Source organism: Falco peregrinus, chromosome 7 (assembly GCF_023634155.1).
Source record: "Falco peregrinus isolate bFalPer1 chromosome 7, bFalPer1.pri, whole genome shotgun sequence".
NCBI classification, from domain to species: Eukaryota; Metazoa; Chordata; class Aves; order Falconiformes; family Falconidae; genus Falco; species Falco peregrinus.
Genome location: NC_073727.1, coordinates 55,131,109 through 55,158,926, shown reverse-complemented (window position 1 = coordinate 55,158,926; position 27,818 = coordinate 55,131,109). Strand labels below are relative to the sequence as shown.

Below are 27,818 nucleotides of genomic sequence, written 5' to 3'. Positions count from 1 at the left end.
AAATCAGGGGTTTACAAAAGTAGACCTTGCTTGATAATAAAGTTGTTTCCTTGCCCCTCAAATATTTCTGGGTCTTATCTTTCTACACAGCTGCTTGTAGTTCAGCTTTACAGAATCTCTTGATTGGATTCCTACTGCCTTTGTCTAACAAAGAAGTCTTTGAATGAAGTCACCCAAATGGAAAAAAAAAAAAAAAAAAGAAGTAAAAATTGTGAAAATGGATTAGTCAGATCCATGTAGGCTTAGAACAGTGATTCCATATGTGTCTAAGAAAGTCTTTTTAGGTTATAAATAATGTTGAGCTCGAATAAAACATTTTGTTTATCGCACTTCTGAAGTGAAGAGCAGCTCCTGAAGCTGCCCTATCTACTGGTACCCTATTTTATTTGCAAGATTTTCTTAAAGACACATGTACATGTGTGTAATATGTGTGCATGTATGACCTTACTATTAAGTTATATCCATAATTTATGGTAACGATGATATATTTCAGGGTGATTTTGGTGCCGTATGCATAAATTGTGTCTTCAGCCCTGTGCCTCAGAAGAGGCTGTTGTGTTGGTACACTCTGATAAAACTGCATCAGTAACACTTCCCCTGCAGCATCTATCTGAAATCATTCGAGCTTAGGTACTTAGACATCTTCTTTATCACTTACAGTTCTTCATGTTAGATCTGATTACAGCAAATCTCTCTCTTCTTCCTCATCTTTTTTTGTGTGAATCTCATAAAATACTTAGGCTTTACATGCACTTAGCTGCTTTTGAAGCTCTCTAACAGTCTATTTCATCTTTGTTTCCGTTCATCCAGTCTGAAAATACGTAAGGCTATTTAGCTTATTTTAATGTTTCAGACTCTTCCTTCTTTTCTTCCATTTCCCTAATGACCGTGTATCTACTTCCATTGTGCTGTCTCCCAACCTCTCCTGCCTATCATATTTCTCTAATGTTATTATTTAAAAGGTAAATTTAGAAACAAATGCTTACCCAGGAAAAATGTAAATTAAAAGGCTGACCTTTATTTTTGAAGTCACTTAATGAAGTTGACTAACAGTCTAAGAAATCTGATTCTATGACTTCAGACTGGCTGAAAGCCCATTTTTTTCCTTATATTTATATCTGTGAGGACAGGCGTTTTAAGGAGACCTTGACTAGGGAAGCGTGGAGAGCAAGGAAAATGCTGCTCTAAGGCTCGAACCAGACTGTCATTTAGAGGGACATGAATAGGAAACATTTTTTCTGCAGTACAGTGAGTGTTTTGGGCTTGGGGGAAGAAGGGCTGTGTTTAAATGTATCGAGCATAAAATGAAATGTTAATCACTTAAGTTTAATAAATCTGCCGCAATGATCTGTTTGAACCTGGTAAGAGGCCTGTAGTTAGCACACTGCTATCTCAAATGCCTCTGGTCTTTTTCTTGCCTCGGTGTATGTATGTGGAAGCTGTGGAAACAAGGAACAAATTAGCTCGGAGCTTGCATAAGAGATGCGGTGAAAAATGAGTACCAGGAGGAAGGTGGTTTTAAAGGAAGAAAGTAGGAGGATTACCAAATGGCCAGAGTTTTGAGGGTAAATTTGGAGGCTGGAGGTAGTCATCTGTGTAGGTGCCCTACATTTTAGTCCCAAAGACGCTCATGTTTTGCAGAAAATTTTATTGTTGAGCAAGCTGTTTATATGAGACATTTGTAAAACTCCTGGTCATAGAAAAAGTTACTTTCTCTAGCAGGGGTGTTCGCACATTTTCCTTTCCCTCAAGACTGATAGATTTAAAGTCACTTCTTTTTATGGTCTTTCTCACCTGCTGTGTTGCATATTTTGGCCTTGGAGGGCTGGGGGAGATGCCTCTCTCATTCCTCAGAAGGACATTCAGTATTGTTTCGTTAGTCTGTCGCTCTTCTCTTTTCTACCCTCTCAATCCCGTCTTACTGTGAAACTAAAATGGGGAGGAAGGCGTTGAGTGCACATGTAATCCTCATGCCTGGCTCCAGAGTACTTTGCATAACCCCTCTCTGAAACCAAGAGGGCTGGCTGTGTTTTGGAAAGAGTTTTGCAACACGTCCACAGTGGTGTGGTCTTTGGGGACCAAGATAGGTGTTTTGTTTGCTTTGCCATATCACTAAATCTGCCTTCAGATTTGTCATGGGATTTTTATTTTCCTCTGGTTGCTCAATCTCTCTTCTTTAGCTTACAGCCTTTCCCACAGCTCTCCCTTAATACCAATTTGATCTTCTTTTTGCTTTGAATTTATCAGTTCACCCAGTAATAACTACGGATTTCTCTCTCTTCTCTCTGTTTAGTATGTTTAGTAGGGTAGGGTTTTTTTTCCCCTCTGAGTTTTTGTTCCTTTTGGCTGCACAATGAAATCCTTTGATTCTATGTGACAAACAAGAACACACATTTCCTTTCTAGTTGAGATTAAAGGCACACGGCTACTCCAGTGATTACATCTTGAGTAGAGAGTGAGGGAAGGCCTGTCTCATTGACTTTACCATCTTCACAGGATGGTATATCAGCTGAATTAACTGTACAGAGAGTGATTTTTAGCAGTAACAGCATGCAGTATGCCTCCTCATGAACTTCTGTTCTGAGATATGTGAATCGTACGTTCTCTCTATTGCCAGCGATGTCTATGTGGTGGGTTTATGGCTCTGATGTGGGGTAGGCGTTTCTGAGAGAGCTTTAAGCTTATCTGCTCAAGAATTGACTTCTAGACATGGCAGTGGGGAGTTTCGTGCTGGCTGAAAACTTGGCCCCCAAACTGAGGTTGATAGATGGGTAATTAGCCAAGGCTTAGCTGGGGCGGTGACTTCCATGCAGCCAGCACTGGGAGTTACCCAAGTCTGGAAAACAAGATAAAAATCTTTCTCTTCTTAGTGCTGTTTAGAGGGACCTAAAGCTATTTAAGAGAAAAATGTGTGCGTACGAATGTCAAGGAAAACTTCCCTTAAATTTGGAAGACATATGAATTAATTGTAGCTATTGATACTGGTATTTTTAAGCACTAGGTATAATCTTTCTCCTTCTCCCTGTTTCCCAAACAGACAGGGTTGTCTGTTGGGTTTTTTTGTTCATTCTTAAAAAAAAAAAAAAAAAAAGAATAAATCCCAAAGAATCCATGTCTGAAAAATTTTAGCCTAAATTTGAGTATTTTGGAACTGGTAACGAACTGGGTTAGGATGAAAATGCTCATACATCTTTGATTACAGTGCCTGCTGCCCTCATTGCTGTTCGTGTGTGGCTTCCACTGGCCTCTGTCACTGCTGTTCCTCAAGATGGTTTATGCTGCCCTGTGTCAGGTTCTGTGCAGAGGAACATGATGATTATGCTTGGCTCGGGACACACTTTCTTGGAGAAGTTTCTCGTATGAGTACAAAATATGTTTAAAGCATTATTGTGATGATTATGATCCTTGACAAAAATAGTCTAGACAAAGTATAAACTCTGGATCCAAAAATATATTTAAAAAATAGCTAGCCTGTTCACAAACCATTTCTTACCTCACCCAGCAGCTATTTATGAGAACATTTTCTATTGTTTCTAATTTTAAGCAATTAATAGCAAGCACTAGTGGTTGCATATTCTTTTATTAGATAGTTATCCCCGCTGGTTTTTCTGCACATCTTGTTGCTGTCAGATATCTTTGTACCCAGCCAAAAATGACATGTTGAAACAAGCAGTGTATATTTAATGCAATGCATAGAAAAAAACCCATGACGTTCAGCGCCGACTTCTATTTTTTATTGGAAATACCATGAAATACAGTAGCTGGACAAAAAAGTGAATTTGCTCGTGAAGAGGGTGGTGGGTTTTAAGTAAACTTCTTAATGCATGGCTTAGTCACAGGCTTTTTTCCTACTTGTTATTGACGTAATTGCCTGTCAGTCTCATCTGATAGTAGAATTGCTGGGGGCATGGTGTCTTGGATCGTGTGGCAAAAACTGCTAGCTATTGACTTACGTGCATGTGTGCCTCTGCTCTCCGCTGAATTAAATGTCAGATATACTCAAGTGTGTGGGTGGGTGGGGGATATGTGATTTGGTTCTCTCTAGTTGCCTTGTCAAGAAGTACACTAATACAGCTAATGGAGCTTGGAAGGAGAAGGGCATTCAATTGACAGCCACCATCCAAACAGTCAAAAAAGATAGCTTCATACAGTGGTGGAAACTGTGGAGATTTAAAACGATGCTTTTCCAAACACAAGGAATAATAAAGGATATTTTGAAATTGCAGCTTGCATGCAGTTAACAGTCTCCCTTTATGCTTGGCTTTGCAAAAGGTTTATAAAACAAAGGGAAGGGAGTTTATACCTGTGGAATTTCTAACCTTTAAAGACACTATCTTTAGGTACTGATTGTTTTCCCAGACGGTTGCCACTAGAGGAAAAACTTGCTTTCTGCACCTCTGCTAAAACAAAAGTTTCTTTTTCACTACAGCATCTTTCACAGCACTCGCATCTCTGATTTTTGCTGTGTTCAGTGTGTAGCTGTTGTTTCAACATGGTCTCCTGGAAAATATGAAACAAACTTTTGGAATTGAAGTATCAGATGGCCACAAAAATACATGAAAGAGGAATCTAAGTAAATATCAGTGAATCATCAACCCTCCAATCATCAATCAAATCTTGGCATCAAATCATACCAGTGTAAAAATAGCTGTCTCTGTTGGATTAAGCAGAATGTTAATTTTGTGGTCAACTTCTACAACAATATGTGCTGTCGCTGGAGGTGCTCGCTCCTGCACAGGGGTAACAGAACCATCGCAAATGCAGCTTCTTGGGAGATCTGCTTCATCCTGTTGTTGAAGATAATGATTGTGGGAGGGTATTTTGTGGGGTTTTTAATACACATATTATTGAATTTCTAAATAAGAACAGTTTATTTTGTCTCAGGCTAGTAGCTCTCTGTTGAACCAGGTGAACCTTTAATTATTTAGTCATAATAGTTGGTTTAATTTGCCTTTTTTGTTATTGTTTATTTCTAACACGTGAATAACTTAACATTTTTGATAGGCGTACTGGTTTATAACACATCTAAGTTATATCTCTCTTAAGTAGTTTCTTATCTTTAGGTTTCTGGGTGAGTTTGGTTTCAGCTCCCTCCTCAGCCATACAAGCAGTTGGTTTTACAGTCCGGTTTTGTATCTAAGAATTTGTGAAACAAAATTTCTTCAACTGACCTGATGTTATTATTACAAAGAACTTACTGGATCGTGTGATGCAAATAAAATAGATCAGATGCTGCAGTGACTTAGATACCCATTATTTATTTATGGGAATAAATATATTTAGCATTTATTTATACTGTTCTTCAATTCCAAATGCTGTAAACTTTCACTTACTCTCAACTCTGCTGGGAAAACAGCATTATTGCCACCATTCTGCAGGTTAGGAGACCTTGGCAGGAAGAATTAAGTAACTGCTCTAGGCTACATAACATGTAATTATCAGAACTAGGATTAGATGTTGGAAGTCTGAACTCTCAGTGTTGTGTTCAGATGTCTTGCTCCTGGCAGATAAAATCTATGGATAACAAAGACTGAGGAGGTAAGTAATGATAAGGACGGGATGATCACACAAAGCGACTTGGTCATTTGATCATCTTAGGTATATTAAGTGTTTTAAGTCTAGCCAGAGGCACGGGAGGAAAGAGAACATGTTGGCCTGCCCTGGAGAGCAGCCACACTGTGGAAAGCTCAGCATCACAGGGTGAAGCATTCCTGTAGGAGCTTCCAGGGAGAATATCAAGCAAGAAGGAGGGGATGGGGGCTACGTCAAGCACTATTTGTCTTTGAAAACATAGAAGCAATAGGTAGATTTAGCAGATAGGTATTTCTCCCTCTGATCTTTAGGATTAATACTTGGTCACACATCAGGTGCGCAAAAGAGCTACAGCAATGATCTGGCTGCTGAGAAAACTGCAAGACAGAGTTGTTGGAAACATTTTTCTGCTGTCAGAAGATTGAATGGTGATTTCCTTCTAAGTCAGCTTTTCGTGATTGCTGTTGCTTGTCACTTTGCTAGAGAGTTTGGGCAGATGGTGTTTCCTCGGGTCTGAGGGGCTGGTCTCTCCACCACATGCTTGTACAAATTTGTGTTCTAAATTAATATATATGGCTACACCGCTCTCCTCCTCCTGATGTTTAGCTGGGAAAAGAGGAGAAACAGTGCTCTCCTGAAGCAGAGGAGGCATGGCAGGGACTCGCCCTCGTGATTGTAGTGTGTGATCGCTGTACCGTGTCCTTATTCCTAACACCTCTTTGGTTTTAATCTTTCAGGCAAACTCTCGAGTTCCCTTTGAGAAGAAGCTGCCCTCCATCGAGATGTCACGGCACCACAGCCGGTTTGAAAGAGATTACCGGGCCGGGTGGGATCGCCGGGATTGGAGTTCCAACGGCAACCACGTCAGCAGCACCAACTGCAGTAGCGTCGTGAGCACCAACAGCAACAACCGCCCTGGGCTGCTGCCCCTGCCCATCGTCCCCTCCCGGCTCCCCACCCCAGCCACTGCCACTTGCACCACCGTCAACAGCGATGTGATCACAAGCCTGGTGGCCAACTCGTCTCCAGCTTCAACTACCAAAGTAAGAATTTAGCTTTTTTTCCCTGGGGTTGATGTGTTGAAAGGATGTTAGAGATTGACCTTCATCTGCCCCTTTGCAAAATCTGTGTTCGTGATATAACCAAGGGGAGGGAAAAATATTTTCTGTGGGCATTCTATGTCTTTTTTATTCTTTTGTGTGTTGTGCATACACTAGAGTAGGTCTTTTGTACTCTGAGACTGAGGGTGCCCATGCTGCTGAGAGGCCCAGGCAGAGAAAATGCTTCTTTTCCTTTCATCGTTGCCTACATTTGGGCTTTCTGTTACTTTCCCTGGAACGTGTGGTTCCCACCTCTGCTTTTGGGAATACTCTTCTTGTCTGTTGACCAAGGCAGAGCTGTGGTTGACAACAAGTGGATGTGGTTTTCATCCAGAGGGAGTGGGAAGTAACTAAAGGGCATAATTTTGGCTGAATGGTGTTTTTTTTTCTTCTCTTTATTTGGTACTTTCCTATAAGGTTCTCAAAACCTCATTCCTAGGGCAGGTTGGAGTGTAACAGTGGGACTCCTATAACCAGGCTCTCTCATTTGTGCAGAAATGCACACTAAGGAGTAAGCAAATGTTAAGCGGCAAAGAATTGAAATCCTAGTAAACCATTGGGCTTTTTTGTTCTAATATGTAATCGGAGGGAAGAAGGTGACTGTTCCTTTTTTAAAAAAAAACACTTGGCTCTTAAATCTGCAACATACAAGTTGTTATTCCAGTAGAAAGCTGGGGTTTCTTTCTGCATGCAAATTCAGGTAGAACAGCTGGGGAGTAGAAAACCCTGGCAAATTGCAAAGGTGACCACAGCGTTAGCAAAGTGAGCCAGAAGCACTGCTGGTTTTCTTTTTATGATATTTAACATTTTCTTTCAACTTGGTTTCATTTTAATAACTGCAAGTGCCAAATACAGCAGACGCAGACAGAGGGAAAGGAGACAATAAAGTTATTTAAAGTAAGCCAAGAGCAAGCTGAAATTTTACTGCAATACCATTATTATATTGATTTTTTTTTCACACTGTAGAAAAACAAGGTCAGTGCTGCAGAAGGAAACATTAGGCCAAAGTTTACAGTGTGATTGTTTTTAAAAATTTTCCATGACATCTTCAAATTATTTCATTTGAAAGAAGCCAATCGGATTCTGATCAAAACATATTTAGGGTTCTCCAGATGCTATCCACGATAGATGCATTTCAATCATGCTTTGTCTGGAGATAATTGAGGCAATTTTGGAGCCAAAGCAGTCATTTCATTTATCATGACCTTTGTTCGTGGGTCTACTTAGAGTCCAACAATTGTCTGGAGCTGCTCAGCCCTTCTCCCAGATGTTCAGAACCATTTTGAAGCATAGCAGTGCCAGTAAACCATGTGTTTATTGAGGGAGAGGAGGCAGGAACAGCAAGTTAAATGCCTTTTTGATCATATGCTCAATGTGAACTGTCTTCTAAATTACCTTATTAGACAATTTTCTGATGACTTTCATTAGTAAGAATGTTTTGGCATGAATAGATCAAAAGCAATAAATAGACAAGAATGGAGGTAACATGGGACGCTTTTTGTTCAGAGAACTGTTAATCAGCTGTGTAATCTCCCATAAAATAAATGTGTAAAAATGCATACAGTCTTTGCCCCAGACTCTGCCAAGAATCAGCTAAACAGCTCTAAAAAATTCAAAATTGTATGCACTAGAGACAAAAACTTCGAAAAAGAAGTGAGGTAGGTAAGATGAACAGAGATGTAAGGATATGGTGCCTAGCAAGCTTCCAACTAATGATGTGAAGCACTGTCAGGAAAAAACCATCAGGTGCTCATACATACTCATGTTCACCCTGCCTGACTCTGTCTCTGTCCTTTACACACAGCAGATTTACACTTGTGGTTAGCAATGTAACCAGCCAGTGGCTTTCCCTTGTAGAATCCAGCTAATGGTTAGGCATAAAAAATTAAATCTGTGTAATGAGGAAATCACAAGTCAGAAGAATAACGCGGTCGCTTGGTTTATTTAAACGGGAATGTGCCAAGTTGCCTTGAGCTGAGAGTTCACAGACTACCCTCTGCAGTCTTTTTGTGAGCACGTTTATGGGTTACCAGCTTGTTGGGGGCAGGTGTCATCTTAAGCTGAATTTCTTAGTTGTGTTTTGTGGTTGGGAGCAGGATATTTGATTGCTTAGCTGCCCTTCTGCAGTCTGAACTTTCCCCAATGTTATGGCAGATGTCATTAAACTCAGTGCCGAGGAGGTGCCCCACACAAGACATGATATGGTGAATAAATAAAGTATCATGGTGTTACAGAGCAAGAAGATTGAGAACCTGGTTCTCTTTGTCTCTTTGTCCAAAGAGATGGGTGTAGCCAGCAGTGTTCCTCCACGCTGATGACAGAAAGGATTCTCTGTCATCCAGTTACCAGTTTTGACTTTAGTGTATCTTCCGAGCTAGTTTGAAGGTCTCAGACTATAGAGGCCAACTGTCCATCTCCCTTCATTTTGTGTTCCTACTAATTAATTATCCTCCCAGTTAAAAGTTTTTTTCATCTTTTTTTATAAACCGTTTAGTCTGTCTTCAAACCTTTGGTCCTTGGGTCCTCTAGTTTACTGCTGTGTACTGGTCTTAGTAGCTTCCAAATGACTGCGTCTCTTTTGCATCCCCTTTGTTCTTCATTTGGCTTTGATTCTGTAAGTACCAAAACCATATGCATCCTTTCAGCATCAGACTCACCATTCTCTTGCATGGTGATAAAACTAACCCCTTCTGTTCACATGTCTGCCGGTAATAATTGCTCCAGAGTTTTGCCAAAATGCTAAGTCAGTAGTTATTAAAAATGCATATATGTGTCATCGTCCTCCATTACATGTGATCAAACAGAATCATAATCTTGTCAAAGGCTGCAGTGAAGTCTGTTTGACAAGATCTGTCTTCTGGATACTTGTATTGGCAGAAACTACTCATATTCCTGTCCTTCAGCTCCCTGTTAACTGAATCCTAAGGTGAGAAATTCAAAACAGAGGAAGAAACTTCATTTCTCTCTGACATGTAACTGGACGGTGAAACTTGCTGCGTTGGTGATGGAACGGGTCAAGGAATTTTTCGATAGTTTTAAGGACCACTAGGTTGTCTAGTCTGGCTGAACCATCTGGTCTTTAAATGATTATGTAAATGTATGTAAGATTAAAGATTTCACCCCCAGTTATGTGGTATGAACACAAAAAGCATTGGAAGGGAGAGAAAAAATTGATCAGATCAAGTGTTGGAGAGGTGAAACCATCTTCAGAGGGAAAGCTTTAAGGTATGTAACAGCAACTCTAAGGGGGTGGTTTTGGTCTGTGTTTTTATGCTTCTGGAAGAGGTTTTACGTCTTCCTGTGGAGGACTTTAGAAGGATTTTATTGCTAATTATTAATGTGTAGGAGGACTTTAGAACTAATTATACTTTGCAGACCTTTGAAATTTATTCTCAAAGCGTACCTGTAACCTTCTTACCACAGATGCTTTAGTACAAATCACACTTAGTGGATCTGCCACATTTAAGTGGTTACGGATGTTTGGTCTGAGTTATTTAAACAAAAAAAGCTGTATTTTCCTGAGCTTTATTCTTGGCTGAACAAACCCGCGATGATACTTTGCGCTGCTGCAACCCATTTCATCAGAGGCTGCCAGAAGACATCAGAAAAACTATTTAAACCTCAGCCTCCTGTAAGAAATAGTTTAATGTCACACTCCCAGCATCCAAGAGGGAAACTGAGGCACTCACAGGTAGGGATTATTGGTTTTCTGCTCGTTTTGTGTCACTGTGAGGGAAGTTCCAGCTCTTTTACTCACTTTGGCTTTTCTGTTCTGGTGCTGTACCCAAAGCTTTGGGCCACAGACCAGCACCCAGAGTCAGTGCAGTTTGAAGGGATGAATCCTTCACTGGAGATACTTCCTCAACCCCTTGAATACCCGAAGTAGTCCATAGGAGAGGGCAATTCCTGCCATTAAACTGCTGCATTCAGATCAATTTGTCACACTCAGAGCCCAGTCATGTATGATGATTGAGCTCAGGTTTGGGTTCGTCTGTGTGCGGTGGGGTTTGGTTTTTGGTTTTTTTTTTTCCTTCAGTGAGAAGGATGCTATCAAAGACATCCATATAAGACTGCAGCACTGCTTAAGATATTGGCAACAAAACAGTGTAAAATTCATTTAAGGATTCTGCACATCATTCCAGCCATGTTTTCTGTTCATCTCAGCAGCACCTTCATTCTTTGTTGCTTTTCCGAATTACTTTGCGAGTTACTTGTACAATTTTCTCCATCAAAGCTCCTGTATCACAGCTTCAATTTAGAAGTGTTGTCATGGGCTGTAATTTGAAATTTTATTACCAAGAGATTTTTTGGTTATAGAACATTTACTTTTATCATCTCTATATTATTTTTAAATGCCTGAAAAGATTGATACATCAACAGAATCTGTGCAACACCAGGCAAGATCTGATTTTTTTTTTCAACCTTAATTTTAAAAACCCTTTGCTTGGAACATAAATTGATTCTAAAGCCCCCACACACTTAATGATTTGTTATTCTCAAGGTTAAACCTATGACAAATTTTATAAAAATGCCAGTCTTCAGTTTTGATAAGATTTTCTCTAGTTGAGCTGAGGGATAACTGTATAGTTTTAAGTCTTTAAATAGCATAGCTGAGATGTGATCCTGGTCTGCTGTACTTACAGTACTCCCGTAGCATTTAAGACTTGTGTGGTTTTGCCTACTGTCGTTTTTATCCCACTGCGGTTAGCCACAATTATGATGTGGGAGATAAGGCAGAGATGGTAAAGAGTTTGTTAACCTCTCTGGAAAGTCAGGCAAGTATTGCTGGGGTAAAAATTGCCCCCACTATCTTTGCTGCCATGCATCACTACATCTAAATAGCATTAAAAAAATGAGTGGGGAGGGAAGAAGATTCTTGTGTTAAAGGAAAAACAAGTCAGTATGGCTGAGGAATGCACAGTTAGAATAAAGTGGAACATCACAGAAGTAAAATGTTATATGCTTCTTCCCTTTATGGTCCAAAAAAATGCAGTTCCCTCAACAGCAGTCTGCCATATGCAGATGATTTGCTGTATGTTGCAGAATTTGTGTTGTCTGTTCTCTTTCTCTCACTTCAGAGGTGATGATTTGCTAAGCTGGTGTATGGCTTCCACAAATATTTAAAATATTGATTAAGCAGAGGAAAAATAAACATGAATTGTTTTTCAAGTTACGCCTTATGTTGTACATGACTAATTACATACAACAATTTGCTCTGCAATGGTAACTGAAATTTATGTACTCTTTTTATTATAAAACATAAGACGCTTGCATAAAGAGAGAGATTATAAATATTGGAATACAACAGTTGCTAGAAAAAAAGTCAAAACATGCAATGATGAAGTATATAGGATTTGCTCTTCCAGCTTCTCTGTGCAAAGCTACTTTTCCACCTCCCTGAGGGTTGGTATTGATAGTTGTCATATTTTTGTCACCATTTCAGATACTACACTGTTAATTCTTTGATCTGGACATGATGTAGCAGTCTAGCCCATAATGTCCCAGCATTAATAGCAAAAGCTGTGTTGAAGATCCTCCTGATTCTTCTGGCAAATTATTGTGGGGGTAAGGGAGGCTTCAGTTGCTGGATGTCAAATAGTGCAACTGTTTTGTTTTTTTTTCCAGGAGCATATTTTTACCTATGGGTAAATTTTTAAAATACAGTAATGTCCAGGTTCATTGGCAAATGAGATGCAAGCCCATTCGCACCTATGCAGAGACTTCAGGTGCATATGAAGCTCTAATTATGACAGTCTATTAAATGGATGTATAGGAAATCAGAGCAATTCTCAGAGTACGTAGCAGTCAATGGTTTGTAACAGAAGACAAGGACAGGTTTTCCCTGGCATGGAAATCACATTCTTCTGGTTCTCTAGGTTTGAAAGTTCAATAAGCTTTGCACAATTTACGTTTTGGGGTGACACACCATTGAACTGGAGTGCAGCTTCCAGACTGTGCTTCTGTGAGGGGTCTGCAAGCAAGGAAGGACGGCCAAAATGTATGGTTGATATGATATGACATGCTATCACACCAGCCCAGCTAGGGTGAAATCAGCAGAGTGTACCACAATAAGTATATTAATTTTTTTATTTTATCAATATACCTCCTGGTATCCTCAAATAATTTTTAAGAGTTGCTTTTGAGGAATGGAGAGAGCTTGTACCAGGAATGAGAGGAGGAGACAGAGAGAGATTTGATCATTGACTCTGGAGACTTTTTGGTTTGTTTTTTTTCCTAATTGCAAATTAACAGAAAATCTCTGTGAATTGAACTCAGCAATGACTTCTGCTGAAGCAGTTGTATTAAGCTACCACGAAAAAGTTACTCCTGGGAGGTAGTTGTACCACCAAGGGACAAGAGGGCAAAGTGAGATCAGTGGTGGGTTCCAAAACTGACATGTTGAAGGGCATGAAGTAGAGGAACAAATTCTTCACTTCAAACAAACTGGAGAGACACCTTGGGCATTTTTCATGCTCCTCTGTAGAAGGCTATTCTTAATGGTCTGTGGCCCTAGAGAGGGCTTAAATTGTGCTGATGATCTGCCACTTCACCTTACCATCTGATTTCATATTTTTTCTCAGATGTATTTTTACATCTTTTTAACATTGTAGAAATGGAAACATACAAAATGTGGGTTTAGTTTGTCCACTTTTGCAGGTACTTTATTGGGCTGAATATGGTCTGAAAGCCCTGGCATGTTAATTAATCTATAAAGTCATAAAAACCTGCTTGGATTTTTTGACTCACAATGTGTTTATCATCTGTTGAAAGAGCTAAGAGGTCTGGCCAGTTTCTAGGCCCAGTTTCATTTGAAGATGAAAGGCAGCATTTCTGAAGCACTAATTGACATAGCCAAATACTTACAAGGTCACAGACATGACAACTTTGGATAAAGAAAAAGGAATATTTCTAGGTTTTGGCACTTGGATCAAAAAGTATCTTGACTTCCAAAAGGGATAAATATCAGTGGTAAAAGTAATCTAAACAAAAAGTGTGTTGGCCAGGATTTAAGTGCTTGAGTCTTTGAAATTAGTTCTTTTTATTTTCTGATTTCTTTCTCATCGCTCCTTCATTTTCATGTGTATTAGTTGCAGATTATCCATTAAAAATGCAGCAGAATATATGCTTCTGCCGTTCAGCAGGCATGGGTGTTTCATTAGAAAATTTGTCCCAGCCTCCTGTCAGGCTAAATAAAACCTGCCCATGATTTCGTGGTGATTACTAGAGGGTTTATTTCCAAGGAGCAGTACTTCTCTAGGAGGGTATGTTATCTGAGTTGTAGATGCGTAAAATCTTAAGGTTTGTTTCTGTCATTTAGGAACATATTGCCATCAAACATAACTTACAGAAAGAATTTCACAAGGAAGCACTTGGTGGTTTGCTATTATATTTGCTGTCAATGCTTAACATCGTCAGGTAGACCCTGGAAATTATTTTCAAGAAAGCTGATTCTGTCTCAACTAGGTAATTTCTGGTTTTGGCATTACATAAAGAGAGCAATGTCAGAAAAATGATTGAGGGAGGGGATGAGTGAATTAAGGTGTATTTTGGGTACAGAGTAGCCTGACGCAAACAGTTTGTAGAAGACTGCAGAAGCGGTTCAGTGCGATGTCTCCATACCATGATTTTTATTATAAGTAACAGAAAAACAGTGGTCATTTTGAAAAAAAAAAAATATTTAATGCATATCAGAAGGAAAATAAATTGTTTTCTAAACAGATAACATTTTTCTAGATGGTACTGTTTTTCTCAAATTGCTGATTGATTTGTAGTTTTCATTTTAGAAGTTGCTTGCAAAACAGAATCATAGAACCACAGAATGGTTTGGGCTGGAAGGAACCTTAAAGATCATCTAGTTCCAGCCCCCCTGCCATGGGCAGGGACACCTTCCACTAGATCATGTTTCTCAAAGCCCCATCCAGCCTGGCCTTGAAAACATCCAAGAATGGGGCATCCACAGCTTCTCTAGGCAACCTGTTCCAGTGTCTCACCACCCTCACAGTAAAGAATTTCTTTACTAAATCTGTGAGTCATTTGCAACTTGTTTCTTTACTAGATCTAAATCTACCCTCTTTGAGTTTAAAGCCATTACCCCTTCTCCTATCACTACACGCCCTTGCAAAAAGTCCCTCTGCAGCTTTCTTGTAGATCCCATTCAGGTACTGGAAGACCAGTATAAGTCTCCCCAAAGCCCTCTCTTCTGCTGGATGAATCACCCAAACTCTCTCAGCTTGTCCCCGTAACAGAGGTGCTCCGGCCCTCTCATGATCTTCATGGCCCTCCTCTGGATTCGCTCCAGCAGGTCCATGCCCTTCTTATGTTGGGCGACCAGAGCTGAACGCAGTACTCCTGGTGGGGTCTCACAAGAGCAGAGTAGAGGGGGAGAATCACCTCCCTTGACCTGCTCATCACATTTCTTTTGATGTAGCCCAGGATATGGATAACTTTCTGGGCTGCAGACCTGCACTGCCAGCTCATGTTGAGCTTTACGTCAACCAACACCTCCCAAGTCTTTCCCCTCAGGGCTGCTCTCAATCCATTCTCCACCCAGCCTATATTTGTGCTTGGGATTGCAGTGACCCATGTGCAGGACCTTGCACTTGGCTTTTTGAACTTTGAGGTTTGCACAGGCCCACTTCTCAAGCCCGTCAAGGTCTTTCTGGGTGGCATCCCTTCCCAGGGATGGTGCCATCAGCAAACTTGCTGAGGGTGCACTTGATCCCACTGTCCGTGTCACTTACGCAGATGTTAAACAGCATCGGTCCCATTACTGACCCCAGAGGAACGCCAGTCATCGCTGGTCTCCGCTTGGACATTGAGTCGTTGACCACAACTCCTTGAGTACAACCATCCAGCCAATTCCTTCTCTACCCAGTAGTCCGTCCATCCAATCCATGCCTCTCTGATTTACAGATGAGGATGTCACGCAGAACAGTGTCAGGTGCTTTGCAGAAGTCCAGGTAGATGATGTCAGTCGCTTTTCCCCAACCACCAATGCTGTAACCCGTAGAAGGCCACCAGATTTGTCAGGCACGGTTTGCCCTTAGTGAAGCCATGCTGGCTGTCACCAATCGCCTCCTTATTTTCCATGTGCCTTAGCATAGTTTCCAGGAGGATCTGCTCCATGATCTTGCCAGGCACAGAGGTGACACTGACTGGCCTGTAGTTTCCCGGGTCTTCCTTTATTCCTTTTTTAAAAATGGGGGCTATGTTTCCCCTTTTCCAGTCAGTGGTAACTTCACCAGACTGCCACGACTTCTCAAATGCAATGGCTAGTGGCTTAGCAACTTCATCTGCCAGTTTTCTCAGGACCTGCAGATGCATCTCACCATGTCCCATGGACTTGTGTACCTTCAGGTTCCTTAGATGGTCTTGAACCTGATCTTCTACTACAGTGGGTGGTTCTTCATTCTCCCCGTCCCTGCCTTCGAAGGCAACGTGGGCAGTGGGGCTGGAGCACTTGCTGGCGAAGACTGAGGCAAAAAAACCATTGAGTACCTCAGCCTTCTCCATATCTCGGGTAACCAGGTCTCCCGTTTCCTTCCAGAGAGGCCCCACATTTTCCCTAGTCTTCCTTTTATCGCTGACATACCTATAGAATCTAAATTAACCACATGAATAAAAAGAAATAGAAGTCAGGCAAGCATCACCTCTCCCTGTGATTTCTATGAGTCTTGAGTTCCTGCTTGATAGAGCAGTTGTCTATGAAGCTGACAGACATAAAAATAAATTTGGCCCTGGGAGTGATAAACAGTGTGTTACGCTCTGCTCTCTGGTCCTTATACTGCAGAATGCTGCACCTGCAGACGCTGGCCACAAGCTGATGACCTTTGTGCATACCGGGAAGCTCTGATCAGCCAGAGCTGACGCTCCAAATTGACATTAAAGCAGCACCACTGCCCTGTCTACAATTCTGAAAATCCTCTTGAAAAAGTGCCCAGACCTTTAAGAGGAGCGCAAGGATATTGTGACTCGATGGCATGAAGCAAAGGCAGCCTGTTCTGTTTCGGCGGAGCGTTGCTCAGTCAGTGCCACAGAAGTCATGCCAGGAGTCACGTTACATCAGCAACGCTGAACCGTGCTCCATCCCATCTGAACAATGAACGCACGGTGCAGGTATCTTCTGCATAAATGGAAATACAGTGACTCACTATCTTGTGAGTGGGCAAAACTCAGGCTTGTCATTAATGCCTGCAAGAGTACTGTAGGGGAGAGCACGTAAGGAATTCCTCACACTTTTTCCTGTGTCAGTTTCACTCTCTAGAAGCAGCTCTGACAAAGATTTATAATCAGCCATTACTTTTCCAAGTAGCATGTAAAAATAAGGATAAACTTGCAGGTACCTGAGTTATTTTGTTGGCTTTTCTCTTGGAATTGGAAGCAGTACTAAATATCCCAAGAGTTGGTTAACTGTAACACTGTCTTCTTGGATGAAATGGGCACTTTTCAGCAAACAAAATGCACATTTTACTTTGGTTTGGAGGAACTGACTGTCTGAATTCACCCAGAAGTCAGTCTGCCTCCTCTGTTTTTGGCTGTTCTCTGCTCATGTCAAGTTGAAATGTATGTCGTTGTTACCCACTACGATTTAGCGTCACCAAACTGGTTCACTTTGGAAAACAAAGCTTGAGAAGTTCTGCAGAGAAACATATGCTGTCTGTAAAGTGGTGTTTGTGTATAAAGCAATATGCACCCACTGTATAAATAATGAATAATAACTAGTAATAAATTCTTCATATCATAGCACTATTTCTTACTCTTTATGATCCCAGGTCTTTTATGGTAATCCTGAAACAAAGCACTGAGAAGTATGTGAATAATATTTACTACTCCTAAGTTGTTACACAAACATGTCAGGAAAGAGAAGCTTTTTTGGCTGTGTAATTTGAATGTTTAAGATTATATACTGTTTATATTACAATATTATATATAATTAAAGTTATCCTTTTATCCCAAAGGAACATAGTGTTCTACAAAGTCCATGCATTCAACAGCACTGAAATAATGCATCAAGGTGCATTTGTCAGCCAGCAAGTGGAACACTCCCAAAGAGCGATGCTGGGCATAATTTGACTACATGTTCCCCTGCAAATCCATATTCTTTTTCAGAGGTGCCAGTCTTTGTAAGAGGAGCTGTGCTGTGCAAAACTCTGCAGGAGGATCCAGTACTTCATCGGTGACAGCCTCCTGATGTCACAGGAATTGCTCAGCCAGTGTACCACAGCCAGGCGGGCATGGCTGGAGGCCATCCTGCCTGAATGTGGAAATCCTGAGCAAGATCAAATGAACAAAAGAAGTGTATGGGAACAGGGAGGATCACAGAATGGTTGAGGTTGGAAGAGACCTCTGGAGGTCATCTGGTCCAAATCCCCTGCTCAAGCAGGGCCACCTTTGCTCGTCTGTCACTTCTGTGACTGCATGTCCAGTTTTGGGCTCCTAGGCATAGGACAGGCACTGACCTGCCAGAGCAACTGCAGTGGAGAGCCACCAAGGCGATGTGGGGACTGGAGCACAAGATATACAAGGAGAAGCTGAGAGCTGCATCTGTTGAGCGTGGGGAAGGGAAGGCTCAGAGGGAGTTTGATTCCTCTTTACGCCTGCGTAATTGGGACAGTGTATAGAAGAGAGACAGATCCTTCTCAGAAGTGCCCTGTGAAAGGAGCATCAATGAGCACAAATGGTAGCAAGAGAAATTCTGATTACATACAAGGAAAAGAATAAAAAAAACCTAAACACAGTGTCCTAAACTAGAGCAAAGGCTCAGAACAGCTGCAGAATCTCCACTGGAAACAATTCAAGCTCAGCTGGACTGATCTAACATCAGAGTTCGCCTTGTTTTGAACAGGAGCAGACCATGTGATCTGCAGAGGACCCTTCTGACCAAAAGCCTTGTATGATACAATCCTGACATCATCCTAGAATTGAATCACCACTTCAGCATACTTCACAAGGCAAGGATGCTGTCAGTTTGCTTTTAAACAATACCCAGAATCCTCATTGGCCAGTAAATACTAGAACTTTGGATTTATTTTAGGTCTTCTGGGCCTAGCTCCTATCTTGACATAGTCGTCACAGTTTTGGTTTTGAACAGCTTGTTTCCTTTAGAATTTCTGCCTCATGCTGGGATGGAGTAAGACTAAATAATTTATCTTCCTTTTCCTCAAAAGCTGAGCAATAGTTATACCCCACATGGATTTGAGACAGTATTATCTTTCTAAGCCTCTGTTAATTATCTGTATCATCCCTGCTTTTAAAGGTCTAGCATTTATCTTTGCAAGGTTCTTCAAGCTGGATTATAGAAGAAAATTTGAGTGTATTGGTTGCCTTCTTGCTTATGAAGTTTTAAACTCTATTTTATAAACATTTTGTCCTCTGCTCACAGTAATTCTTCTCGTAGTTTTCCTGTGACCAGATTGTCTGATGTGTAGAATTGATGACTTTTAAGGTCATCATGCACATGCGTAATTATCTCAGATGTGTTGCTTTGATTAAGATATGCACATGTATACAGTTTTTGAAGATATGGATCACAGATACTTTGTTTGCCACATACAAAAGTACCATTCACCTTGTTTTTTCAGCCTGCTTAGAAGTAAGAACTGCTTTACAGTAACATTTAGCTCTGGAGCAGTGCAGGATAATGCTATTTCAGTTTTGCTAGATGTCATCTAAGCTATGGATTGTACAGCTGTTTCAAGTCTTTCAGTAGATCCATCTTTATTTCCATTTTCATGTTATGTAGGTAATTCCTGACTTTTCCTGTAAGTTGCCATTGTTTCCATCACTGGTTGCTTTGTAAAGGGACAGGGCAGCAGAAGTTCAGTGTCAGTGCTCTGTAAAGACTGGAGCACACTCTGATGCAATGAACAGGGTGGAGTGAGAAAGGACACTTTAAAAATCACCAGAAGTAAAAGAGTAGAGCAAGACACCTATACGTTCATCCAGACGGACCCAAGCTGACCACTTCAGTTTGTGTTCCTTCTCTGTTACCTGTGGGGCCATATTGCACCTCAGGGTGTGCTGGGTAGTTATACAATAGTGCAGCAAAGCCCATGGTGGAGGAGAGGCTGAGGACTGGGTTTGCTCAGCCTGGAGAAGGCTGAGGGGGATGTGATTGCTCTCTTCAGCTTTCTAGTGGGCAATGATGGAGAAGACACGGACAGTCTTCTCAGGGGTAAACAACAGAAAGACAAAGGGCAATGCACACAAAAGTCCACAAATGAAGTCCTGGTTAGAAAGGAAGAAAAAATTGTTCTACACTGAGAGTAGCCAGGCACTGGCACAGATGCTCAGAGATGTTGTTACATACCCTGAAGTTATCCAGAACCAGAGTGGACAAGGCGCCAAGCAATCCAGTGTAGTGTTAGCCTGCTCTAAGCAGGGGAGGTACTCGGTGGCTTTTAAGAGCCCCTTCCAAGGAAACCATTTGGATTATCCTCTGGTAGTGAAAGCCTGCAAACAACTGTGGAGAGGAGTCTTTAAGAAGAGTCGATCTAGGCTCTTAAAATGTTTCCTTCAGAGAACAGGGAGGTGGCAACTGCCATGCAAAGGTGGTTATGGAAGTTACCTTGACCTCGGCAATAGGTCTGCAAAGCCAATCTTCCTTACTTAGCCTTGTGACCCATTGGCAAGGAAGCAGATTTGCTTTGCAGCAAATGGGTCATTCTGGTGATATGGATCAAAGCAGATGGTTCAAACCAGAGAGAGGTGAGGCAGTTGCAGCAGTTGTTGAGCAGCATGCCTTCTTGCATCCAACTTTTTGAACTAGGAGATTAAACATTAAACAAAACTTGAGCAATGCTGCAAAGTTTGTGGACCAATCCAAGCTTCTATTAATTTACCTTTTTACCTTTTTACTTCACTCCTGACATCTTTGTCCTTCTCCCCCATTTTCCATCAGACACTTGATTTAAACTCTTCTGACACTTCCCACAGCACATCTGACCATACTGGAAGTGCCATAGCTTGCTGGCAACTACCGCTGAATCATAGGAAAGAAATGAAAGACACTCAGCACTTACCACAACTATTTTGACCTTCTACGGTTTTGGCAAATAGAACATTTATAAGGAAATGAGGCTGTCTTGAAAACAAAACTTAAGAAAAACTACTATAAGAATAAGGAAGGGAATCATGAAAACGCATAGAGGTTTTGAATTTGGTCAGATACTCATTTCTTTTTTTGTGTGTCTGTTTTCCAGCCAGCTCTGCTCACAGTACAACTGCCTCTGGCTAGGTCTACGCTAGTAGATTAAGCGGTGCCAGGGCACGGGCCCAAGAGCTGGAACTTGACCATCTATACCATTAAACTGTTAGCACAGGCTCTGCCTTGCGCTCAGCCTGGACCAGCTAGTGCTGTCATAAACAATTCCCAGGCATGGCTTGGGGATTAGCCAGGGCCAGCAGCAGTTCCCAGTCGGCAGTTTGGATATAGCCACCTTGTTTTGGAGAGCAAAAGTATATAATCCTGTGAATGTGGCCAGGCCATGTCATTTGGCCTGAAAGCCATATAACAGGTCCTGGCCCTGTTTAGTTTTCTAGTTACCGGGGTGGCTTTGTGTTTGAGTCAAGTGTAATTGGTTTTACTTGACTCTACCATTTCATACTTGACTGAATTGTATCTCAAGAATAAGGAGCACGAACAAATCTCCACTTCATCTATTCTTTCAGCCTGTGTACCTGTGCACTAAAGACAGTGTGGTCTGTCCCTGTTGTAAACTGTCGCAGCAACTAAAACAGTTTATGTACTCACTTTCCCATTACAAATAGAAATACATAGTCTAAGGGTGTCTAGAAGTATGTCTTCTAGGGAGTTGTTTCAGCTGTTTTTCAGAAATCTTTATCATGGTTTTGCATACAGGCCACTAGTCGCTGGTGAATTCAGAATGAAGAATATGCTCTGCAGATGTTCCTGTTGCCAGGGAATTTTTATCTTTTCTTTTGGATCTGGAAATAAAAGATTGTATTAGTTTTTGGATGGATGTTGGCAGCTGGTATGAAAGATCACGTTATCTATTAAGTGTTGAAGTAGAAACACCTCTCGCTACCTGTACAATTATTTTTTGACTTAGTAAACTTCTATTCACTTCCTTCCTCGCCACAGCATTGAGTAGAAAATACTACTGCTTTCTTCTAATGAATGCTCAATAAACCTGTGATAGTTGCCAGGACTGGGGAAATTCCAAGACTATGGTTATATCCTTTTGTCCTGCCCTGTTTTCATCTGCACGCTTCCATTTCCAGCTGCCTGAGGTACAATTTGTACGCATCTTGATTTTTTGGAGTTAAATGATGAATGCCTTTTATTAACAGAAGTTGCCTGATTTCATGAGGGAACAGCTCCACACCAGCTTGTTGGTACATCCTTCTAGCACTGCCAGAAGAGAGACCTGAGGTTTTGCTTTACCTTCAGCATTTTAGTCATCATATGAATTATAAACTAGTGTTTCCACAAGTGGCTCTCACAGACCGCACATACCCTCTTGCGCATGCCACAACCTATGCAAACAAAATTAAAGTAGCACGGTTAATGCGTGCATCTCCATGTGGGGTGAATTTGGCCTTGATTTTCAGTGTGTGCTGACAAATTTGGAGACTTTTCAGTGCCAGTTATTTTATCTGACATATTTATCACAGGATATGTCCGCCGGTCCATTTATAATGGCACCCGGACAGAAATTCATGAGCATATGTTGTATTTGGGATACTTCCCCTCAGAAGAGGCTTTAGAAACAAAGATTGGGGCATCTCACCTGTGGTGCTATGTCTTGAAGAGCTCTAGTGACTCACTTCCTTCATCCCATCAACTATAAAATCTGCCAAATCTAGGGGAACGGTTTATGAGTCAATTTGAAGAGCAGCTTAGGGGTTAATAGCGGGGTGTTCTGCCAGTCAGGTTCAGTCAAATGTAATGCTATTAGCACCAGGTAGATGTTCAGTGCTGTTGGAAATGAGCTTCTGTTTCTCAGCCCTTTTCCCTTTGTGTTTCTGCTTCATTGTGTTTAGTGCCCTGGCTGTTTGCTTTTCCTTTGGAGGTGAATGTTCCTGGACAGAATAAAAGTACATGGATGGAGCAATGTGCAAATGTGCATACTACTGCTGAAACCCTTTTACAAGAGCTAGACTGCCCAGATAAAGAAAGAAAGAAAGAAAAAGAATGAAACGGAGTTGCAGGAAGCGCATCTAAATAAGCTCCCACTCCACCTTTTTCAATTTACTGGAGGAAATATCTTTCTTCATATCATTTGACTTTTTGATTGTTAGATCAAATTGAGCCAGTTGGAGTGAGCCTTGTTGATCAGAACAGAAGTCCTGAAAACCTGTGTTTAGCTGTTCTCTGGTCTCTGTGCAATTGCTTTGCTTAAATTTGCTGTAATAACCTTTTAAGAGTCATGTACCCATTCTTCACTGAGGACCCCGCTGTGCATTGTGATTATGTTATCTGTTGCCTCCCTGAATGTTTAACGTTGTCAAAGTGTTGTGGTGTTTGATGGGGGGTGGGGTGTCTTTCTTTCTGTCTAAGTCTGTTCCCCCCCGCCCCACCAAGCTTTTACTTCCAAAATATAAACGTGCGTTGCTTGTTATCTATTACTCTCCATGTATCAGTCCTCCTTTTCTTCTTTTTCTCTCCACCTTTCCTCTTTAAAGTATCTCCTAAGTAAAATATTGAGAAAGCACGCTGAGTAGCTTTGATAATTAAGTTATTTGAATTCAGGGGTGGATGTTAGATGTTAAGTCATGGGATGGAGACTGGTGGTGCTGGAAGGCAATGTATTCTGTTCTCCAGGTAGGAGAGAGCTGCAATGCCCTTTCTATCAGCACTGCTCGCCAGCAAGCCGAGGGTATAGCGCTGAACGATTGCATGGCCTTGCTCGCCCTCTTTCTCAGGGAAAGAAGCAGATGTTGACAGTGAATATAGTGAAGTGCAAACGGGTGAAATAATGAACTGAAGTGATAGCTTAATGGAATTATTAATGGGATTTGTGTTCAAATAGTGAACAAGGATTGATTTTTATTAACATAGGTTTTACACATGTAAACTTACGCAAAAGATTATACCTCACTTTTCCTTCTCCAGCAGAGTGTTTATAGAGTATGCTGTATGCACAGGGTTCTCTGAACTTCTTTAAATATTGCCCTTTCTCCCACTTATCTCACAGTGCTTCTCAGTGTGTAGCACTCCATATAAATCTGTATAATACACCCAGAGATTTAACTGAACAGCAAGGAAACCTTGAAATTAAAACTGAAGTAGTAGGTGTTCAGTGGGAGTTTGGTGTTTGCTTGTTCATTCTCACCAGAATAAAAGGTGGGAACATGACGGATAGCTCGAAATGCTAAAGTGCAGCTCTCTGCAAGCTGCAAGGCCTCTGCGAGAAGTGGCTATATACCTACAAGGTGGTGGTGGAGACATCATAATTATGAACTGACATTTAAAGAAATGTCAGAAGCATTGAAACAACCCCCTGCTCAGCTTCCACCCATGTATCTTTTTGTGTCCCTGATCCTGCCATCTGTTATCCCAAGGACTCTGGTTTTGATTACCTTTTTGTTTGCTTTTCTGATAAATGTTTTGTTTATCCTCTGTGCCTGGCACGTGCTTCCGGAGATTGTTTGCAAGCCCCTTGCCCTCTTTGTATGTGGATTTCTCCTAAAGAACTATTTACCACCATGATGCTGGCAAAAACTAATCCTGTGATTATGGCTGGGCTGTGAGTATTTCTGAACGCATCTGTATTTAGGAGCCGACTTTGCCAAATACCTGTTTGGAGCATGTGTACAGAAACAGATATGGTATTACTCAACATCATTACCTGTCATCCACTTGCTTCTTGTGTTATTTTCTTCACACATCATTTTCTTGTCATTTTTGGATGTGAGCTCCGCAGAGCAGGGTCCGTGCCATTCCTGGCATTTGTGAAGTTCTTTGTTCCATTTAATAGATTTTTATTGCTACATGTCTTTTGAAAATCAGAGAAAAATGCTGTATTACCTTTCTGCCCTGGTGCAGCAAGGTCTGTGCGAAGTTCATTGGCAACCATTAGAAAAAGACTTCTCCCAAAGCAGCTGCCGTGCTTTACTGGTATTAGTGATAATGTTAAAGCGTGTTTTATGCTGCTAATCCTAGTTCAGTCCACAAAAGATAAGAACAGTCATAGCAGGCGAGACTGTGCATTCATACAGCTCGATATTCTGCCTCCCGTGGGAGATTTACATTGCAAGTGCACTGTATGTATACTTCCCTGGTATGTACTTAGTGCAGCCTGCAGCTTGGGAATTTCTTTAACCACATGTTGTATCTTAGTCTTTCAACCATCTGGTAAAACATGAAGTATATATTTGCCTTCAAGGATGCAGGCAGCCCTGTTGACCTCAGCGTGGCTACTTTCATGTCTACTGTTTAGTATGGTTTTAATTGTTCAGATGGACCGAGACTGTCCTCTGCAGAGATATCCATGGCAGGTAGCTGCTGGTGAGCAAAACAAAAGAGCTGAGGTGTGCTTCAGTCTGCCTGTTTTCATGAGGGAGAATGAGATTCTCAGTCATACATCGGTATCTGGAGGCATGCACAAGAGGGATGGGACTCAGCTCACGTCCATTCATCTGGCAATACCTAGCCACAAATGACCAAGTGATTTCCAGCTGGGCAGAGGAGGCAAAGGCCACTGAGCGAGCGTTGACTTGCTGCTGGGAGGTCATATTTAGACACTTACCTAAATAACTGGCATTTTAACGACCATAAATGTGCATGTAAATTATGGCTGGTGATTCTGTAGAGTCAGATGGATGCAAGGTCAAGGTCAGATGCATCGTGTTGTAGCAAGACTAATCTCTGATGGCTGTTAGTGCTTCCTATTTCTGACAAAATTGCTGACCATATGATTTTTCATTGTAGAATCACGTTAGTCCTGAGGTTGAAAATACTGGGTAAAATATATTGTACCCGTAATTCATATTAATGGAAATTCAATAATGGCAACCTGTCATCCACAGAGATTAGAAATGAGTCCAAATGTTGTGCTATAAAAACATTAAAAAGGCATTATGAATTACAATCTATTGCACCATGTTTTGCTCGTTATAAATAATGGAGGGAAAAACTAGTCCTTGGAAGTTTTTGGATTGTCCATTTTGAGAGAAGCCAGCAATTACTTTCTAGAGCTGACTGTGCACCATTGATCTGACTTATGGATTTCATAAATGCAGTGGGCTGCTAATTTAATAAACTTGCTCAATCTGTTTTTAAACAGAGTACAGAACTTTGAAAAATGATTTCCTTTCAAAGTAAAATTAACTCTTATGGCTTTTAAACATGAGATTGTGATATTTGCTTCCAGTTTTTCATTAAAATACCTTCTGGTTTCACATTTTTCCTGGGATGGGCTAGATGCTTGCGGCTCATGTTTTATTATATTAAATACTCATATTTCACTTATGCTAATTTGGCATCGAGCTATGAATTGGAGTTCTTAGGAAAACCTTTATTTGGTTCTACATTGTCAATAAAGTTTACAGCTGCTTACAATGCTTACCACTGCCAAAAGCTTAGCGATAATTGTTCAGTAAACCGGGACTTGTCACATACTGGACAGAATATTGATACATTAGATGTGATATCTTACCGAAGTAGTTTGTATGTGAAGCTGCAAGCTTTTTGGAAGAATCTCACAGTATTTTCAATAAATTTGAGCAAGCTCAGTAAAGGTAGAGTTCTTTCTCAAATTAATGTGTACTCTCAAGCATGAGGTGTGATTATTTCTGTCTCTAGTCTTTTTTTAGCTGTTGCAAACACAGTAAGTCATAAAACAGTTCAAGCTGCTCTTGAAATCTGTCTGCTTTTTCATATCTAAAACATACCTGTTGGACTTTAAGTGTAAAGAGGTCAAACAGTGTGATGGCAAATTCGATCAACTGAGTTTCAGGATTTGGTGATATGATATCCATTAATGTCCAAGGAATCTTGTCTGGAGACACACCTACTCTGTTGGAGCATATAATGTTAACTAGAGATCAAAGTCTTCCATGTTAAACAAATTCTGAACTTTATACAGTATAGATCCGTCCTTCCTTCCCTACACCAATCTATGCAAAATGTATTGTATCAGGAATTAGTATTGACAGGGTAACTGGAGGATCTTTGGTCAGATGCCAGCTTTAATTCATTTGTTATCAAGACCGAGAAACGAGTGTGACAGTGACAGTAATAATTACCTTCTTCTGTAAAGAAATGCGAACCAAGCTTATACATTTTGGTTAAAGGGGAGATAAGGAAGAGTAAGGCAATTATCCCTATCATACACTTTTGACCTGTGTTTTTATTGGTCTTGACAAGCTTAGAAAGTATGATGGTGCATCTTGGTGAAGGAACACCTGAACTCATATAAAACAACTTTCAGCTGCTACCATATTTGTACTGCAGACTGATAAATTGCTTTTTCAGAAATCAGCTCTGTTGCATTTTTTGATCAGGTTAATGGGCAAGGACAGACAACATTGGTGCTCTCTGGTTAGTGTATTCTGGATAAAAAATGAAATTCCCTCAATCTTACTTAATAGCAGAGGTTTGGGGTTTCAGGGGTAGAAAATGAAAAATCAATGGCATTTGCAACACAACACAATATTGGAACAGCAGGATTCAGGGAAACTAGCTAGTGACTGGTCTGGAGGACTCCCACAAATTTCTTTTTCCCTTCCATCTCCTACAGATACAAGACTAATATTATTTAATTTTCTTTATTCTGGCTCTGTTGGATTCCTTGAACAGCTCCTATGAGCTATTTGAACATGGGCACCTTTGAAATTACTGCCTAGGCAGAGGTCCAGTTCTTGCTGATACTCAGACATTTTGGGGTGGTTCCATCCTGGAAGATCTTTTGAAAAAGCTTGACAAGTGAGTAGGGATAAGCATAAGTATTTTGAAAAATTGACTTGAGGAAGAAGCCAGTTTCTGCTTGATGTAGGGCAGTACCATGATCACATAATTTTAGATACTAATCTATCTATATATTTAGATGCTTGTACAGACTTTGGAGCCTCACTTTGGAAAAGGCTTGTCTAAAACTGAATGGGGATTCTTCAGGAAAAGTGCAAGTTTGCAGGAAGTCTTTGATTTGTCTTTATATGGGGACATATACTGATGCTAGGGCAGTGACAAAGCAGCAGTCCTCAGTGCTCTTCACTGCGACC

General features: G+C 40.9%; 1 protein-coding gene across 2 annotated transcripts in view; it reads left to right on the top strand.

Annotated features, from left to right (window-relative positions):
- The window catches only part of KLHL29 (kelch like family member 29), a 405,699-nt gene that overhangs the window by 147,077 nt on the left and 230,804 nt on the right, over nt 1-27,818 (top strand). For both annotated transcript variants that reach the window (XM_055810705.1, XM_055810704.1), the window contains exon 3: nt 6,270-6,575. In XM_055810705.1, the coding sequence (XP_055666680.1) occupies nt 6,315-6,575 (261 nt within the window). In that variant the 5' untranslated portion in view covers nt 6,270-6,314. The remainder of the gene's footprint in view (nt 1-6,269; nt 6,576-27,818) is intronic.